General features: G+C 33.5%; 1 protein-coding gene across 1 annotated transcript in view; it reads right to left on the bottom strand.

Moving 5' to 3' along the window:
• The window catches only part of LOC134256374 (uncharacterized), a 35,569-nt gene that overhangs the window by 9,590 nt on the left and 4,639 nt on the right, over window positions 1-21,340 (bottom strand). The window contains exon 2 of the mRNA XM_062739019.1: window positions 14,076-14,168. Coding sequence (XP_062595003.1) covers window positions 14,076-14,168 — 93 coding nt within the window. The remainder of the gene's footprint in view (window positions 1-14,075; window positions 14,169-21,340) is intronic.

Raw genomic sequence — 21,340 nt, 5'->3', positions numbered from 1 at the left:
GTAGCGTATTCAATTTTATATGAAATAAACGAGATAATATTAAGCGAGACACTGTTATAGGCAAAAAAGAAGATGGGGGAATAGGATTAGTTGATATCGAACTGAAATTAAAGGCCTCAAAGGCATCTTGGGAAACAAGACTAAGTGACGACTCTTGTATATTAAATAAAGTCATAAACGGATACCTTAGCGAAATGAATATAGACATTAGTTATTTATTAACATTGTCTGAAAGAAAACTCGAAAACTGTTCACTTATATCTAACTTGCTTACTTTTTATAAAGAAATATTCTGTTATTTCAATGAGTCCAAAAAGGGAATAGACGTATCAAATTTATCTAATGTCAAATTTGCACGAGAGCCGCTTTGGAATAAAATTTCATATCAATTTAAAGGTAAAACAATATGCTTCAAAAATTGGATTGCAAGTAATGTTTTACATACGAAAGATCTCTTTGTAATAGGTTTGATATGAAGTGCTGTGTTTTTACCAAGACAAGTTCTGTAAATTCATTTAATTTTAACAGTGGTTTTCATTGTATTACAGATAAAAGATGCAAGTTTTTCTATGAGAACATGGTGTCTAAAAAGTTTAAATATCCATGTTTTAAATCAATATTAGGTCAAAATTTTTGTGTGAGTAAAGAACACTGGTTCAATATTTATACAAATAAAATCAAACTCATCTATGATTAACGTTTGAGTAAATTTAATCATAAATTGAATAATATTCTATGTTGTAATTCTGTTCTACAAAAATGTTAAGAGCAAATGCAAAATGTGAATTTTGTGGAAATGAAAATGAAGATATAAACATCTTATTTTTAATTGTAAATATTGTTATGAACTTCGAAACATATTTTTATAGGATTCTACTTGGAAACAAATTCAAGAATTCTTTTTTATAATACTGAGTACTATTATATCGTATTTGGCATATAAATTATATAAATTTAAAATGAAAAGCAGAATAGAAAATATCATACGAGAAAAATCCATATAGAAAAAAGCATTAGAGGTTCATTAGAAAAAGATATAGATTTCATGTTAAATTTGTCAAATACATGTACATGCATGTTTAAAAACCCAGTTAAACTTTTAACAAATTTGTTACATGTATAACGACTTATTTTGTAGTTTTCTTTTTCTTTGTTGTTTTTATGCTGGTTATCCTAAATACCCGGGTGACTGGCAATTGTAAATGGGTATTGATGCGAATTGTGAAATAAAAGATAAAAAAAGCCTCTTACACAACACACATTAAAGTATTCTAATTGATGTGTAGTTTTATGCAGTTTGAATGATCATCTTGGAGATGTAAAACAGAAAAGGGGAATTCTACTGTCAATGAGTACTTCATGTAGTTACATATCATTAAATACATTATGAACATCTTATTCTCTGGTCGATCTGATGACTTTGTTAGCAGAATTTTTCATGTATTTTGAATTACACATTTCATAGCAATTTTTAGGCATTTGTTTTATTTTAAATTGAGCTAACAGTCAATCCTTCATTGTCTTTGATCATTTTTTCCTGGTGAAATATGGTATGTGCCCATTTCTGAAATTGAATTGGTACTCTTTCATATGGCATGCTATAAAACCTGGTCTGTCCCCTTTGGCCTGGCCTCTAATTTGGCCATTAATCAGAGACCAGAAGAGCTTATGCAATAGTAACGTGTCCAGCGTCCGTCCATCTATCTGTCCGTCTGTAAACAATTTTTCAAAATGCTACTATTCCTACACTATTGGTCTGATTTCAATATAACTTAGCACACAAGTATACTACACTAAGATACACAATTCTCTTTATCAGTTTTTGATTTCGATGAACGGTGTTGCAGTGGTTACTAAAAATAGAATTTTTTATGAAATTCTTTCTAAATGCTACTCCTCCTACAGTTTTGATCTGATTTCAATATAACTTGGTACACCCGTAAACTACACTAAGTAACATTATTCTGTGTATAGGTTTTAAATTTTGATGAACGGTGTAGCCGTGGTTACTAAAAAGGAAACTTTCTGTGAAATTCTTTCATAATGCTACTCCTCCTACAGTTTTGATCTGATTTCAATATAACTTGGCACAAAAGGAGACTACAATAATATACACAATCTTGCTTACGGTTTTTGATTTCGATGAACGGTGTTGACTTGGTTACCAAAAATAGAAATACTCTCAAAATGCTACAAATTCAGTTTTAGTCTGGTTATAATATAATGTGGCATATAAGTAGACTACACTGAGAACATATAGGGACTTAATCAAGGATCATTATTCTATTTATTGCTGTTGTAAAGTTTCAATTCCCAACTGCTTAAGTACTTTTCTCTCCCTTTGCTATAAGTACAAAGCAGTAAAACTTCAGTATCGACAGAGACTTCTGGTTGGTCTAGCCTCAATAGTTGTCTAGCTTCAGGTTTTGCCTCTGTAAAACGTTAATGACTCTCTCTGAGTCTCACCTAAGAATGATGTCTTTTACAGAATCTTAGTTATTGCATTCATTGATTTCTAGTCGGGCATTGCTGATAGCAAAGTCCAGGCTATTCGCATCAAGATCGACTGTCTTACTATAAATAGCACTGTAAAAAAAAACACAAAACAGCGTCAAAGCACTCGCTACTGATAAACAAAATAGTCCCATTGCAAGACGATATTGAAACAAATATTTTTAACATCCCAATCGTATGAAAAGTTAATGATCAATCTTTTTACTTGATCATTAAACTGACAGAGAAATTAGATATTTGCTATTTTGGAATAACCTTGATGTAACAATTTGGAAACTTACGCTGCAGAATGCATATTGCAAGCCAACTATTTAAAATAGAGCAGTCTTTTCGAAATGTTGAAATTTTGAAAAGTTTCATGTTTCATATCGTTTTCGTCGATGTTATGTTACAATGTATGTTAGTGGCTATATTCTGTTTTGATATTTAGCAAATTAATGGTATAGTGAATTTGAATTTGAAGAATTAACATGCTTGGAGTCGCATGACCATGCATGTATCGGTGTTTCTTTATGTATTTTGCGATAAAAGTACTGTTTGTTTGTAAGGCCAAACCAATTACATCTTTTGTTCGTTGGACCTGCGCGCTCGTACTAAACAAAACTATTAAAATAATATTAATTTAATAATTTCCCGCACCATGGAGATTCTGTGCTATTTTCTGTTTTATTTCCGCTTTGTTTATCGTATTTTTAATCTGCTTACTCTGAAAATCAGGAAAAAATCAATAGTCCACTCAATTTTTTCACGATCCGCCTAAAAATTTCGCCTACAAAAATTAATAATATTATTATTTAACCGCTTGCCCACTCGTACTTTTTTTCATCAAATCTCCGACGAACAAGAAATTAAATTGGTGTGGCCTAACTAAAAGAAAATATAAGAAAAAATGCTTACTGAATAAAAATATGCGAGAATTTCCTGGAACTATTATTTAGTAAATTTTAAAATCGTAACATATCTTTGGGTATGGACTGTTAATTTTAATTACTGGTATATGAGATGTTGTTTCAAATCATAATAATATAAACTTTACCTGTTGAAAATCAATGGCAAAGGGTAAAAATTAAAAATGTACTACTAATTTCGGATAAGACAATATACTCAAGCAATTTAAACCCGGCTTTCAGTTCTTTCAATACTTTGACTTTCATTGGTTTCAGAAAGAGGCTTGGCTAACATTAATTGGAACCCAATATGTATTTTTTGTAAAGATTTTTATGATCTTTAGGAATCCAATATAGATACGTTAATTCAAATGCGTTACAGTTGTTCGGAATACCCCAGTAATACAAACAAGAGTCGCGAAGTAAGGAAAAGTAATCGCGGGGAATCCAGTTTATTTAACGAAAGGTAGAACAAGTTTTAGATCTGGATTAAACAATGTCAACATCTTCTGTGTTTGACACATGATCTACTTCATTGCAGTTTTTATTTGAGATTAATTATTACAGTGGTCATTTCAGGACATATTTAAGTAATATACATCTTCGTAAATCTATGCGTAAAACAATGCACGCAATGCTACCTCTTTTGAGGTCTGAATCTTCGAAGTTTTGTCAAACTTATAGCATCAAAAAGATATTTACATTTCTTAATTTATGTTATACTTATTAATTTACATAACTTTTATGAGTGTTTCAAGAAAATAGCTTTTTCGGATTTATGTCACATTTTAATTTTTCGATTTTTTAAATATATACATATGAGGGTTGTTCGAAAATTATTGAGACATTGTGTATATTTTGTTTTCTAATGAACGGCTTTCAGTGAAAATTGGCATATACGTTTGACATACACTAAAAATTATAAACAGCAAGAAATATTTTACAAATATTGAATATTTTCTTTACAATGGTATATAAATATGTCAATAGTAGGGGTACCCGGAGCAGTCGCGGAATCAGATATTGAAAATATGTAACCCCTAAATTCTAACTCTTCGTGGATCCATTATGAGGGCGAAAAAAATTTAATTTAAGTGTATAATTTTTTAGCTTTGGTTCAAATTCATGTTGTGCAACTTTGATAGAATTTTGATTAGAAATACGGAGATCATCAAAACATTAAGCGCGGTAGAGAAATCTGCTAACAACGAAAAAATGGATTTTGACGTCAAGAGCAGAGCAGCCAGCATACCTTAAATTTTATGTAGCGCAATGTAGAAGTCTTTCCAAGACTGAGCGACCTGCTAAAACAACAACAACGAGAAAAAATGATATGTTAGGGTTTGTTATTTCATTGGTATACATTTTTTAGCAATTAATTTAACTAGAGTAAAATTTAAAGATCTGGACAACCATGAGTTATTATAGACATATGCACATTTATTACTTTACAGAAACTTATGAAACTAGAGCAATGCAACGAGTAGGTCTTCCGTCCTGTTTGGCCGGAAGTAACTTTTATTTGAAAAAAAAGAGAAATGACGTCTCTAATAATTTAAATCTTCCAAATCTATGTTGAAAATTATAAAAGTAAGCCAATTTCTTCTTCCTGTTTGACGGGAAGTGACATCGACGAATGGAAAATTAAATTTCATGCTTCGAGTGACAAATATTCCCCAAAACATGTCAAAAGCGGAAAAAATATGCAGTTAAGGACTACTTCCAGTTTGACCGGAAGTGACGTCACAGGACGTATTTTGATGACGTCAGTAGATTTTACCAGAAATTTTCAACAACTTTGCTTCTTTGATGTATAACAAATTCTCAATACTTTTTGAGATATCTGGAAAAAACTTTTGGCCCTCTAGATCCCTTAACTTAGGGGTCAACCCTTTTCAGACATTTCATTTGAAAGATCTTCTAATTCTGCACAAATTATATTCTATATATTTTAACAAAATAATTTTAGTTTAGAAGATAAAAAGCAAAATATAAGTAATTTTTGGTTCTTTTAAGCGTTCTAATTTTTGACCCCTATATAGCGCCATTTTGAATAGAGAAATCGAAAAAACCAATGTGCACAATTTCAATCCTTATTTTATCTAAAATCACTAGAATTTCTGCTCCAGCTTAAGCCGTCTCTGAGCCTTTGGAAGGAAACGAAAGCCTATAAATTTTCGTTTAAAGGGAAATAACTCAAAACCGGAAGTGACTTTTTGAAATTCTAGTCAGCATTCTGATAGAGTTTATAATCGTCTATAACCTCTAAAAATTTGAGCGAAATCCGTTGAGTTTGAGTGAGATATGAGGCCTCAAAGTTGCGGTCTAGGAAGCAGAAGAAAAAAAGAATAATAATCTTTACCAACAGAATCAGTTGAAGGTCTTCGGTTGGAAACGGAAGACCTTAATTATCGTAAGAATTAGAAAATGTTCTTAAGTGTTTTAGTCGTTCTTTATAAGATGTTGATGAATTTTCATGAAAAATATCTCCGTCCTTTATTGAGAAAATGTAATTGTCTCAATAATTTCCGAACAGCCCTCGTATACACAAATTTTATATATAGATAAATTGAAAATTATATAGTGCGTAATACTTGCTCTTTTCTGATGATATCAATTCAAGTGTCATAATCAGAAAAAATAAATAAATTGACAATAAATACATTAAAAAACATGGAAATAACAACCAGTATTGAAGATCAAGAGTCCATAAATCATTACAAAATAGGAGCAGAGCTAACACAGACCTCCAAATCATCAGAGGTGGGATCAGGTACCATGGAGAAGTGAACATACCCTGCCGACCGGTCACAACAGCCGTGTGCTCCTTGTCATGATCGGGGAAAAATGGAAAAATGTGTCGTCAATTCAGTATAAATAATGTACTAACAATTAGTATGAAAAATGTCAGTCAGCATTTGCCTCAATGAAAAATTGTATTTGCTGACAAAGTAATGGTATTGGCTATAGAACTTACGAAATGATGAATTTTAACGAAACATATATTACAGATGCCGAATATACCAGGTGCTGAGTTCACTAGGTACCGAATATACCAGGTTCCGAATTCATTTTACTTCGTGCCGAATTCACCAGTTGCCAAATTCACCAGTTGCCGAATTTACCAGGTGCAGATTTGACTAGAATTCATCAAAGAGCTAAAGCAACGAACCATCGAAATACGCCTTAACTAAAAAATCAAGGATAATTTCAATAAAGATAGTGTAGACTTGTAGCTTTTCATAACTGTTTTCCTTTTTCTACAGGCACCCCCTGATTTTCAAGATGGCGAGTGACGCTCCTTTACTCTTTTTATATACAGTAAATATGACATTTTTTAAAACTTGCTAATTTCGGCGAATTTTTAGTTTTATTTTATTGAGAGTATTCAGGCACACATAGAAAAACACATATTACACAATATCACTAGATGTGATTGAGAAAGCCGCAAGGTAAACCAATTACTACTAAAAGTAAATTAGGGTTCAAAATCCATGTTTATTTTTATTCATTAAATGTGTGCAAATCGTAAGTCTGACACCTATTTATTTAAATCGGATAATCAGGCGCGTAGCCAGGAGTACGTTTGTACGCAAAAACGTCCACATCATTTTAGGGAAAAAAGGAGATAGGGAGAGGCAGGCGAAATTTTTATGCTCTTAAATCATTTTGCAATAATTAAATACTTTTAAAAATAAAAGAGATGTTTAGAACAATTTAATAAATGATTAATAATAACTGAAACTGACAGAATCAGTTTTAGAGGATAATATGATACTGTACATGTACATGTAGTCAGCATCTTTATTTCTGAAATCATTAGATTTTCCTTGAATCTGGTTTACGTATTGCTGTTTTTTTTCTCTAAGTGCATCACATTCTCATATACATGTACCACTCCAACTGAATAATTTAACATAAGTATTTTGTCTCTTCAAAATTCTAAAATTGTTTTAAGTGGGCTCTTCATATTACATAAACAACGATACAATGTATTGGGCATATCCTTTCTCATTTTAGAGTGTTTGTCCATATTTCCTACAAAAAAACAGACCTCGAAAACATGGGTGCATAGCAAACTTAAAAGTTTAAGAAAATTGCGATCAGAAGGGTCGAATATGCTCATTTAAATTCAATAGCCGTCGAGGGATCGGCCTGTGGATCCTCACCAGGCTTTAACCACGGATCCATAGGGTATATTAGGCCCCCAAACACCCTGCCTACTCTTGCGTCCACATCATTAGTGGCCTGGCTACGCCACTGGATAACCAGCTCGGTATTCCCCTGAAAATGCATTCAGATGTTACAGAATTTCGGACACATTTGACACCGTTTTATTTTAATCGGGTAACCTAGGTATTTACCTCAAAATGCATTCAGAAGTTACAGAATTTCGGACACATTTGACCAGTTTCTATAGTAGTTACGAGAGATACTTCTTCTGTAATGTATACATGTACGTGTGCGGATAAATTATCCTAAGTTATTCAATTTCAAAGTTATTAGATTACCAATAGATTTTTCTTTCTTTTTTTCGTTCGAGAAAAAAATCTGCGTCGTATTATTTTTTAAAGGTATGCCCTCCCACTCCCCCTTCTGCACAAACTTAAAAAAACGTAAAAACTGCCTCTATGAATAAGCTCTTTTCAAAATTGTATAATAATTTAAGTTCATGAAATGTTTCTTACACTTCATAAAGGACATAGGACATCGTCAAATATGTAAGGTGATCCTGTAAATTAGGAAGTCTAAAGAAAAGGTTCTGAGACATCGTAAAAGGTTAATAAAGAAGGGAAAAGCTACGGAGAGAGAGATGGCATGAAAGGGAGAGAGAGAGAGAGAGTGCAAGCGTTTTAGAGCTAAGAATTCTAAATTAATGTTAGCTAACTAACATTTACTGTAATCTTAAATGCATAATATTCATAAATGCCATATATTTCTTCAATTGAAATATCAGTGTGTAAACTATAATAAAACTTTTAACTTTTTATGTATCCTAGAAAACACATAGAGATGTATGAATTTTAGATATCAGTTCGGATTAGGCATTTTTTTTTAATGTTCATTTGAAACAAGCTGTTACGTTCAACATCTAGTAGTCGCCCGCGTGGCGCAGTGGTTAGAGCGTCTGCTCTAGAGTCGCGATGTAAGGAGTCAATCCTTAAGTCGCAGGTTCGAATCCCACTGCGGGACGTGGAGACCGGTCCTTCGGAAACCGAGGCCCCGTGTCGCAGTAGGTGTTGGCACGAAAAAGATCCCCCACTGCTCAAAGGCCCTGAGTGCCGAGCATAGGTCAAAATTTGTAGCCCTCCACCGGCAAGTGGTGGCGTCTCCATATGAGTGAAAAAATCTCGAGAGGGACGTTAAACAACATACAATCATTCAATCAGCATCTAGTGCTGGCAACAAATTGGAAACACGTCACAAACCAATTTTCAACAGTTTTTTCTAATTATAAAATTATTTTGACAAACTTCTTCAAATTATTTCAGCTCAGATGCAGTAGACCTCACGATCTAATTATGACGTCATCATTGCATCATGTACGTAAGCATGAAAGAAAAGAGCGTAATTTTAAATTTTATATGAAAGAAGACATATTAAATGACAATTTAAGGTAGGTCGCGGGTTTGCTTTTGTCATCAAATTTGGTACACAATTTCGACGATTCGTGCTGTTGTTTTGTGCACATTTGATTATGACGTCATTTACGTCACAAAGGCAACGTTACGTTGTTTCCCGTTTAATTCTCTGCAAATGACTTCAAGTCTGTACGAATCAAGTATATAAATACAAAGTGCATGCTATTGTACGAATACCTCGTACATGTTTTATTATAATTAAAGTTTAGTCTGAATTGTGATGTGATTATATGTAATGTCTGAATTAGGACAAATTGAATACAATACCAAATGAAAGGAATAATTCATATTGTAAGTGTAACTAAACTTCTAAATGTCAATCAGAATAAATCAGAGTAAAAGTTATGGAATGCAGAAAGAAAGTTATCATGAATAAAAATTGCTTGGCGGAAAACTTGAGGGGTTATTTGAAACTCAGGGGTACATGCGTATTGCATCGTGACTGCCAATCAAAGCCGGGGCCAAAATTTGCGTATACTTTTCAGGATAGAATCAATCCTCATCACTAAAAACGGATTTTTAATTATATGTATTTTCCTGTTTTTTTTAGCTCTACTGGTCAGAGACCAGAAGAGCTTATGCGATAGTAAGGTGTCCGTCGTCCGTCCGTCTGTCTGTCTGTCTGTCTGTCTGTCTGTAAACAATTTTTCAAAACGCTACTCCTCCTACAGTTTTGGTCTGATTTCAATATAACTTGGCACACAAGTAGACTATTTTGATTTCGATGAACGGTGTTTTGCCAGGTTACTAAAAATAGAATATTCTTTGAAATTCCTTTAAAACGCTACTCCTCCTACAGTTTTGATTTGATTTCAATATTACTTGGCACACAAGTAGACTACACTAAGATACATAAAATAGTGCATCGGTTTTTGATTTCGATGAACGGTGTTGCCGTGGTTACTAAAAATAGAATTTTCTGTGAAATTCCTTAAAAATGCTACTCCTTCTACAGTTTTGGTCTGATTTCAATATTACATAACACACAAGTAGACTACATTAAGATACATAAAATAGCGCATCGGTTTTTGATTTCGATGAACGATGTTGCCATGGTTATCAAAAATAGAATTTTCTTTGAAATTCCTTTAAAACACTACTCCTCCTACTGTTTTGGTCTGATTTCAATATTACTTGGCACACAAGTAGACTACATTAAGATACATAAAATAGTGCATCGGTTTTTGATTTCGATGAACGATGTTGCCATGGTTACTAAAAATAGAATTTTCTGTGAAATTCCTTTAAAACGCTACTCCTCCTACAGTTTTGATTTGATTTCAATATTACTTGGCACACAAGTAGACTACACTAAGATACATAAAATAATGCATCGCTTTTTGATTTCGATGAACGGTGTTGCCATGATTACTAAAAATAGAATTTTCTATGAAATTCCTTTAAAATGCTACTCCTTCTACAGTTTTGGTCTGATTTCAGTATTACTTGGCACACAAGTAGACTACACTAAGATACATAAAATAGTGCATCGGTTTTTGATTTCGATGAACGGTATTGCCATGGTTACTATAAATAGAATTTTCTTTGAAATTCCTTTAAAACGCTACTCCTCCTACAGTTTTGATTTGATTTCAATATTACTTGGCACACAAGTAGACTACACTAAGATACATAAAACAGTGCATCGGTTTTTGATTTCGGTGAACGGTATTACCATGGTTACTAAAAATAGAATTTTCTTTGAAATTTCTTTAAAACGCTAGTCATTCACAGTTTTGGTCTGATGGCAATGGCTTCTTTTCTCATCCTTTGTTATAAGTACAAACCAGTAGAGCTACAGTCTCGACAGAGACTTCTGGTTTTATTATTATTATCATCATTTATTATCATTGTTTCGTTGTTACGTACTTAAATCTCGTGTACGAGCCTTGTTTTGCTGGCTAATAAATTGTAAAATTCATTTAAAAATCAATATTATACAAACACCTGAACTGCAAGACCTATAAGACACTGTAAACAATTTACAAGTATTATTTTTTCTTTATTTTTATAACAAAAGCTCTAAGTGTAAAAGCTAAATGCAAGCGTTTTACATTTTGCGTATGGAAATTTTGATTCAGAGAATCCGAAATTTAAAAATGAGATTTAGGGCCACATACTGTAGCTTGCGACTAATATAGAAAGAACATTGCTGGTACCCCCCCCCCCCCCCCTCCATCAACCACACAGACGCTTATTTCCTCAGTATCGGGGAGTTTTTTTTTTTTTTACCGTTTTCGAATAAAGTGAACAAATTTTTGTGTTATGCCTGAAATCCTATTGACCATGAATTTCCTAAAAATAGAGGTACTAATATTTTATCACTCGCGTTGTTGTCGCTGTTTATGTTAATTCTCATGCACGAGGAAAGTTTATACCGTTCATTCTGACTTTGTAATCAGAATATGGATTTCACAATTCTAGTCAAAATAAGTTGCTGGTCATCCTTATATATGTCTTCGCAATAAATTAAATGATGAATAAAATTAAATTTTGTATCTATGTCACTTTTTAAATCTTGCATATTCCAAAGGTCAAAATATTTATACTCGTACTGTAAACGTGACTATGTTCAACAAATGACGTTGTAGACAAAAATAACGCCATAAACGCAACATTTTAGCAGTATAAAAGAAAACTTTGAAAAATATTTAGCAAAAAATCTAGCGAGAAGACATATTGATTTTTTTATATTAATAGTTTTGATTTTACCTCATCTTGACATTTTGAAATTCCTGACTAATTCGTCTACGTCTTTAAAAAGTAATCCAACCTTTTAAAAAAAAAACTATTTTCACGAAGTTGGCTTTAAAACGTCATTTTTCCATACGTTTCAATAGTAAAGCGTAAAAAAGATACTAACAACAATACCGCGTTTATAGTAATATAGCATTAGAACTACGTAGGCAAATTTAATAAAAATTGCAGATAATACGCTTTGAATTCTAAGGAACATTATATCAAATTTTCAGGATGTGTTTTCTCGTAAGAATTTTTATGCAGTAAACCCGCGACCTACCTTAAGATATTCTATCACAAAATTATTGACAAATTGGGGACTATATAGTTACCAGGTAATTATGAAGAATAAATCTGATGTACTTATAACTAATTTAGGGTATTTACGCATATGATGAACTTATAATTACTATTGAAATGGGGGATCTTGCTTCATAATTAAGAAAGCTTAACATTCATAAAATATTTACGAAAGCTTAACATTCATAAAATGTAAAATTCATATTGACCACACGCGAGTACCTCTAAAATATTTTTCATGAAGGTGCATATATGTAATATTTTCATGCATGCACATTTTGGAAATGGTACTTGAGTGTGGCCACATACTAATTTCGAAATAACTGCCGTAAAATCGGCGTTTTAGGCAGTTTTTAACTTCATTGGCATATTTGTCTCTGCGCATGTGCTAAAGACGGTGGCCTGTGTGCCAAAAAATTATATGTAGCATACCATGACATTGTGCTCTACAAAATAACATATGATAGGCTTTTTGATTTTAAACTTAAATTTTGTCTAAAACTAAAGGCAGATATTGATGTTTCTTTACAATAAATCCCGAACTTCGGGCTTTAGAGTATTTGATCCCGTTACCAACCCGTATCCATATCTCCCAATAGTTATTTAAATATTACAGAGCTCGCCTCAACGATATGTAAGGCAAAGTCCCACATTAAACTTACAATCTAGAAGTTTACAAGTGTACATGCCGAATTATCTTGGAAATTTAGATGTAATCCTGAAAATGTGCATCCTTAGGTGTCTTATCCATGCAAAAAAGGGCTTTGAATATACTTTAGAATGGATCTGCTTCTCAAAAACTTTAATTTTATAATTCATACTGGACATATAGGTAGGGTCCTGCATCTTAAGCATGCCTGATAGCCTGATAGTGTGCATCCTTAGATGTATCAACCACGGAAATATGGTCATGATAGAGTATATATTTACTTTTAAATGACACAGCATCAAAAGCTTATACTGTTCCCTCATTCGGAAATGTAGGTCAGAAGCATCTTGGTTAAAGTTCTTATTGTTAGTTATAGTGCTAATAGTTACTATAAAAGAGACCAACACAAAATCTTGAACCTGTTTACTTATCCAGAAATTGAAGGTCAGATCCAGCATCTGAAGCACAGCTGGAAGTATACATCCTTAGATGTATCACCCATTTACGTTTGATCACCTCAGGGCTCTTAATTTCTTTGAAATAAGACCTACGCTATAAACTGCACCAAATATGTTAACCTAGACTCTGAAACATAAATCTGGACATTCCTTAGCTGAAATTGCAGCATCTGTAACCTTGCAAGGTATAATGAAACACACTAGAAGAATTTTGCAGGCATATCTGATCTAGGTAGAACATATAAGTACTTAAAGAGAAAACTGCCCCAAAAACTTTAAATTGGGACACGGACACCAAGGTATTCACATAAGCTCCCCCCTACTTCGTAGAGGTTGATACTTCTTCTCTTTAATTAATATACTGTAAACCAACTTTTATTCGCGACGACTTTATTTCGCGATTTAAAAGGGATAAACTGGTTCGCGACGATTTATTTTCGCGATGAAGCCTTTTTGGATCTGTAGTTAATAGACACATACACTTTAAGGACTGGTTCGCGACGAGAAATATTCGCGATGACAATGCTGTCGTGAAATTCGCGAAAATTTCTCGCACGCGAATAAAAGTTGGTTTACAGTATTACGATTGTGGATATTAGTAATTGCTTTCAAAGTGGAGGAAGATTAGTTTGAAGCAATGCCACTATATTCATCACTGAGATTAAAGATACCAGAGAGGCCAGTGTGTAAATAATGGCTTAACTATTTGTATAAAAAAAGAACAGTGAACTTCCGACTGAATAATAGATTGTATTTGAAACAATTTCATTGTATCCACAATAGAATTTTCGAAAGTTTTATTTTAAACGATACTGTTGATATCGACGTATCATCAATTTATCTGTCTTGTTTTTTTTGGAAATTTCATAAAGCATGCACTACTTACAAAGAGGAGGGAGACTTGTTTCACAATCCAATACTTCATGATATTCTTCTGTCTTTGTTTTAGTGAAGGCCAAACAGTCACCTCTTATACTTCCTAGAAAAAAGCAATATTTTCACAACTTTTTTTAAAAACATTGTTAATATATTTAATTTCGAATTTTTAATGATTTACAATTTTTTGAGAGTTTTCCATTCATGTTGTACAGTTTGCCATGAAAAAATATGCTTGTGAATTAGTGCGGTATTCAATTTGTCGGCACGGCAAGGTGTGTTATAGGACCGAAGACAGCCAAAAATATGAATTCAATGCTTATATTTACATTCTCTAATTTTCCTTCTTCATGATTGCTTATTTCGTTAATCTTTAATGTGAATTTAACGCCTTTCAAGGCTGACGCTGTTAGTAGACGTAAGAGCCGTTTGTGACGTCAGATGACGTTGCAAAGTTATATAATGCAAACAAACATTGCAAAGAAAAAAAGTGACAAAATAATTTTAAACGCACATTTGTAGTATTTTAAGTTAATTTAACAGGATTATAGTTTTTAATTAAATTGAGTCCAAACATTGTACATTTTGGTGTTCCCAGATTATAGAAAATGCATATACTAGTAGTTCCTACTGTGTATTCTAAGGCGCGGTGACAAGGTTTCGCGTGTGTTATAGAAATTTGAATGTCGTGGATTTCTAATGATTTTCATAAGGAAAAAAACATGGAATGTAAATATAATGGAATAAGATGACACCCATTTCTAATAGACTGTCACCGTTCACGGTAGCTCAGTCGGTAGAGCGCTCGCTCCGAGATCGGGAGGTCGCGAGTTCGTATCTCGGCCTCGACTGACCTAGTCGTTAAAATGGGTAGCAACTGTTCCTTCACCATGCGCTCGGCACTTTGAAGTGATAGTTGCGGGTCCTTCGGATAAGACCTTAAAAACCGAGGCCCCGTGTAAGCGTCAGGCGATGGAACGATAAAGATTCCTTAATGCTCAATGGTCCTGAGTGCCTAGTAAAGGTCAAAATTTGAAGCCTTTCACCGGCATACGGTGACGTCTTCATATTAGTGAAAAATTCTTAAGAGCGACGTTACACAATATGCAATCAATCAGTCTAATAGACTGTCCTACTGGTATAAAAGTAAGAAACACTGAGAGTCTTGTCATTCCTGTTATAGTGGAGAAGAGAGTATAGGTCATATTAATTTATAGTGTTCAAACTTCTTGACTCTTGACTCGATGCTTGTGCATCTCTTTTATAAGTAGCATTACAGAAGTTTGGGTAAACCTACGCTGTAACTAACGTTGTATTTTGATTTTTTTTTTATTTATGCCCAAGGGAGTACATGTAGTACTTAATTATAAATGATATGGATCTAATTAGTGATTGAGAAAAACTGTTTGCTATTTTATCATTCTTAAAGAAAGTAAGCGTTAAGAACTCAATTACACATTTCATTTATATATATATATATATATATATATATATATATATATATATATATATATATATATATATATATATAAAAAATCACAACACCGAAATAAACTCAACCGGTTTCATTTCCAATCTTCAGGAGTTTGACAATATAATGCTTAGTTACACAAAATCAACATTCATATTGTGACGTCATAAAGCGCCAATACTTAGTCGCGCTTTAGCAAAGTTCATTATGACGTCATGATAATACGTAAGTAAGTTATTACGGGAAATTAGATTTTTTATACAAATAGCACAGTTATATTATGCGGGTAAAAGTATATTTCTTAAATGAAATATAATTATGCTGCATTTAAAACAGGTTTATGTCTGTTTATAAAATGTTTTTCTTTAGTTTCACGTTCTTTTTCTGTAGTATCCCTTCGGAATTTATAGAAAGGAAAAACAGTAAAATTGGGGGTTTTATTTTTGGCAAATTTTCTGATGTGTTCGCTTACGGCGGTACACTGGTATCTTGGTTCCCTAATTTGTTGTCGGTGTACGGTCATTCTGTATCTCAGGGTGTCTCCTGTCTGGCCGATATAATTTTCACCACAACCGGCGCAGGTTATTACATAAATAAGATTCGAGCTGGTGCATGACATTGATGTTTTAATGGTAAATTCGCTTCCAGTTTTAAATTGAAATTTGGATCCCTCTGTCAGGTATGGGCAAGTACTGCATCTGGGCTTGTTGCATCTATTGATGATTGCTGGTTCATTGTTGTTAGTAGAAAAGGATGCTTTTGTAAGGATGGATTTGAGAGACGGACTTTGTCGTTTACTCTTAATGATCTGTGAAGTTTCTAATATTTTCTTCATGTCTGGATCTTCCTCTAAAATGGGCAGATTGTTCCTAATAATGCTGAAAATTTCCGGATTTCTTGGGTTATGTGTTGACACGTATGGTATGACATTTTTTGCCTGTTTATTTTTCACTGTAAGTAGATCTTTTCTTTCTTGAGATTTGGCTTTGTTTATACCGTTTTCAATCAACTGTTTAGGATAGTGCCTTTGAAGGAGTAGTTCTTGTAGTTCTGTGAGACGAGATTCCAAGAGAGACGAGATTCCAAGATTTCTGAATCGGAAATTATTGTACAAAGACGTCTGGCTAAATTGTATGGGATATTATTCCTGGTGTGTCTAGGGTGACAAGAGTCAAATATTAGGTATTGTTTGGTATCTGTTATTTTGTAGAAAACATCCGTTATTAAACGGTTTTCTTTTTTAATAACCATTACATCGAGAAAGGATAACTTATTTCTATCCGATTCCATGGTGAATTTCAAAGTCGGGCTCAGGGTATTGAGAATATTAAAAAATTCCATTAGTTGATCCTCACTTTTGTCATGCATTTTAATGACATAGTCTACAGACAAAAATTAGGCACGGCAATGGGAACCAAAGTTGCGCCAACTTATGCTACACTTGTCCTAGGATTCTTAGAAGAAAAACTGTAACCGTGAAAGAAAAATTCGGGGAGGACTTTGAAAATTTTATAAGGAAGTCGTGGATACGCTACTTAGATGACTGTTTCGTCATATGGGACAAAAGTGAGGATCAACTAATGGAATTTTTTAATATTCTCAATACCCTGAGCCCGACTTTGAAATTCACCATGGAATCGAATAGAAATAAGTTATTCTTTCTCGATGTAATGGTTATTAAAAAAGAAAACCGTTTAATAACGGATGTTTTCTACAAAATAACAGATACCAAACAATACCTAATATTTGACTCTTGTCACCCTAGACACACCAGGAATAATATCCCATACAATTTAGCCAGACGTCTTTGTACAATAATTTCCGATTCAGAAATCTTGGAATCTCGTCTCACAGAACTACAAGAACTACTCCTTCAAAGGCACTTTCCTAAACAGTTGATTGAAAACGGTATAAACAAAGCCAAATCTCAAGAAAGAAAAGATCTACTTACAGTGAAAAATAAACAGGCAAAAAATGTCATACCATACGTGTCAACACATAACCCAAGAAATCCGGAAATTTTCAGCATTATTAGGAACAATCTGCCCATTTTAGAGGAAGATCCAGACATGAAGAAAATATTAGAAACTTCACAGATCATTAAGAGTAAACGACAAAGTCCGTCTCTCAAATCCATCCTTACAAAAGCATCCTTTTCTACTAACAACAATGAACCAGCAATCATCAATAGATGCAACAAGCCCAGATGCAGTACTTGCCCATACCTGACAGAGGGATCCAAATTTCAATTTAAAACTGGAAGCGAATTTACCATTAAAACATCAATGTCATGCACCAGCTCGAATCTTATTTATGTAATAACCTGCGCCGGTTGTGGTGAAAATTATATCGGCCAGACAGGAGACACCCTGAGACACAGAATGACCGTACACCGACAACAAATTAGGGAACCAAGATACCAGTGTACCGCCGTAAGCGAACACATCAGAAACTGTGCCAAAAATAAAACCCCCAATTTTACTGTTTTTCCTTTCTATAAATTCCGAAGGGATACTACAGAAAAAGAACGTGAAACTAAAGAAAAACATTTTATAAACAGACATAAACCTGTTTTAAATGCAGCATAATTATATTTCATTTAAGAAATATACTTTTACCCGCATAATATAACTGTGCTATTTGTATAAAAAATCTAATTTCCCGTAATAACTTACTTACATATTATCATGACGTCATAATGAACTTTGCTAAAGCGCGACTAAGTATTGGCGCTTTATGACGTCACAATATGAATGTTGATTTTGTGTAACTAAGCATTGTATTGTCAAACTCCTGAAGATTGGAAATGAAACCGGTTGAGTTTATTTCGGTGTTGTGATTTTTTATTATAACAATACGTGTGTGGATTTATATAATATATATATATATATATATATATATATATATATATATATATATATATATATATATATATATATATATATATATATATATATATTGAAACAGAAAAAAATCCACAGTGCTCGGTAGTTTACAGGTAAATCTTTTTAAAAAAGAAACACGAAAACCTTTAGTTTAGCTTAAGCGATTTCATTTCAAATCTTCAGAAGCTTTATAATACGTAACATAGCAACATAACGTCATAACGTCATAATAAGCGGAACATTACATACAAACGTTTATTGTTACGTCATATTCAAACTTTGCGGGAAAACCGTAGAATGAAAATAATAAGTACAATTTTTACAATAATTATGCTCAATTGTTCAGTCAAGGTTTGAACACATGTATAAAATGTTTTTCTTTCTCACGTCTCCGAATATCACTTTCACTTGAAAGTTTGTAAAAAGGAAATATAGTGAATTGTTTATTTCCACAAGTATCCAAATGTTCACTCGGAGGGATTTGCCGATATTCCGGAGAATTAATATGTTGTCGGTGGACACGCATCCGGGCACGCCCCGTTTCCCCGATATAAAATTCTTGGCATCCAGCACACGTTATTACATATATTACATTTTTAGTGGCACAAGACATGTTTGCATTGACTGTGAATTGTCTTCCATTAAAGTCATAAGTTGATCCTTCCATTATATGTGTACACGTCCCGCAACGCGCGTCTTCACACTTAGTCACTTTGTAACTATTCTTAAAATGGGATGAACACAGAATTCTTCTAAGATTTTTGGGATGTCTTCTGCTGTTAATAAATTTTACATCTATATATATTTGTTGTGTTGACCGGTCCGTTTTCAGGACGTTGTTAAGCTGGTGTACTACGGAGGTCAAATTATGATTCCTTGAATTGTGGGTATGCACAAATGGAATTACATTGTATATCCGTTTTATTTTCCTGGGTTTTTGTAGACAGTAATTCTGACCGTTCATATCCTTTGTCTTTCAATATCCCGTTATCTATCAGGTTCTGAGGATATCCCTGTTTTAAAAGGTATAACTTGAGTTCTTTCAGTCGGATATCTCTGGTGTTTTCGTCACTAACGATAGCACATAAACGTCAAGCCAGATAGTATGGAATTGCTGTTTTTGTGTGATGAGGGTGACAGGATCCAAAATGTAAATACTGGTGGGTGTCAGTTGATTTGTAGAAGCTATCCGTTGAAAGTTTGGTATCTTCTTTAATGACAAGAACGTCAAGGAAAGGTAATTCCATATCGCTACTTTCCATGGTAAATTTAATGTTGGAATCTAAGTCATTTAATAATTGGTGGAAAATTGATAATCTCTCAATGTTGTCATTCCAAAGATTGAAACAGTCATCTTAAAATCGTTTACACTTTAATGTTATAGCTTTAGCGTCCTCTTCTCCCCATAGAGTGACAAGTCGTTGATGGAGTTTTTGCTCGAGGTATCCCAAAGTTAAGGTGGCATACGTGGGAGCCACTTTTGTTCCCATCGCTGTTCCTTTGGTTTGAATAAAATGGTCTATTCCGAAGGCAAATGTATTGTTTTGAAGTATAATTCTTAATCCTTCTAAGATGAATTCTTGCTCAAAACGATCCTGTAGTAAGTTTGGGTATCTATCAATCCAGTATTTAACCGCTTTTATACCCAAGTCCACGGGTATATTTGTGTATAAATTCGCGACGTCGAATGACACGAGTTTCGTATTAGGTTGAATATGTTCTAGTGGTTGGTAAAATCTATATCATCTCTTATAAAACTGGGAACCTTTTCACAATAAGGCTTTAATAAAATGTCTAACAAGTGACTCAGTCTTTGAGTTGAACAATTAGGCCCCCCTACGATTGGCCAATTTAGACAGCAAATATATTCTCCTCTCTGAGCCTGTGTGGCGTTTTTGATTTCTGATGACTTGTGTACTTTTGGTAATCCGTAAAATTGACTCTCTTTTGTTTCAAAGTCTGTGAGATAGTCTTTCTCCTTAGCAGTTAAATCTCCCGAGGATCGACCACTGACAAGTTGTTTTATCTTTGATAAAGTTTTTGTCTCGTGATTTGCATTAATACTCCCATAATAATTAGGGTCCTGTAGCATATTCAAAATCTTACGTTCGTAATATGTTTTATTCATGATGACTACTCCGCCTCCTTTGTCGGCTTCTTTGAGAACGATACTTTCGTCATTATGTAAGTCATTTAAAGCTTTTTGCTCTTCTTTTGTGAGATTAGATCTAATATTCTTCTTAATATTAGGTAGGTTTATATTATCTAGGGTTTCACATACCGTATCTAGAGTTCGATTTCTACCTCGTTTTGGAATAAAGTGGGATTTATTTCTAACCAGGTCCTCTGGTTCCTCATTTTCACTATCTTCTGTTGATTAATCGTTATCTTCGTAAAAGTATTCCTTTAGTCGTAGTCGCCCTGTATATTCCTTTACGTCCGTTTTAAGTTCTTGGTTATTCATACGTGGGGTGGGTGTATATTTCAAGCCTCTAGATAATAATTTTATCTCTTCTTTAGTTAATATCCTATCTGAAAGATTAAACACTTTAGGATCAACTTCTATTGATTCCTTGGTTTTATTTGTTTCCTCAACATCAACTAAATTTGCGTTGTTTGTTGATATAATTGTGGTATGTGCCTCTGTCCTTGGTTGGGTTTACCGCCTCCTAAAAAATAGTGCCGCACACCACATCCGATGAAAGTTGTTTTTTTCATTTCTATAAATGTTTGAGGGTTTGTACCGTCTAATAATCCGTTGGTGATGGTGGTTATTATTTTGTAGGTGGTTAATTCCTTGTTGGTATTTCCTCTTAAATTTATGGTTTTTCGGATAGGAGTGGGGTGAATTTCGATTCGCGTTATTGAACGTTGTCCATCGAGTGTAATGGCGACGTAGACTTTGTTCTGGGGGCAATG

The sequence above is a fragment of the Saccostrea cucullata genome, unplaced genomic scaffold (genome assembly GCF_032062105.1).
Source record: "Saccostrea cucullata isolate Sc308-1 unplaced genomic scaffold, CSIRO_AGI_Scuc_v1 ctg1663, whole genome shotgun sequence".
Taxonomy (NCBI): domain Eukaryota; kingdom Metazoa; phylum Mollusca; class Bivalvia; order Ostreida; family Ostreidae; genus Saccostrea; species Saccostrea cuccullata.
This window is presented reverse-complemented; position numbering and strand designations above follow the sequence as displayed.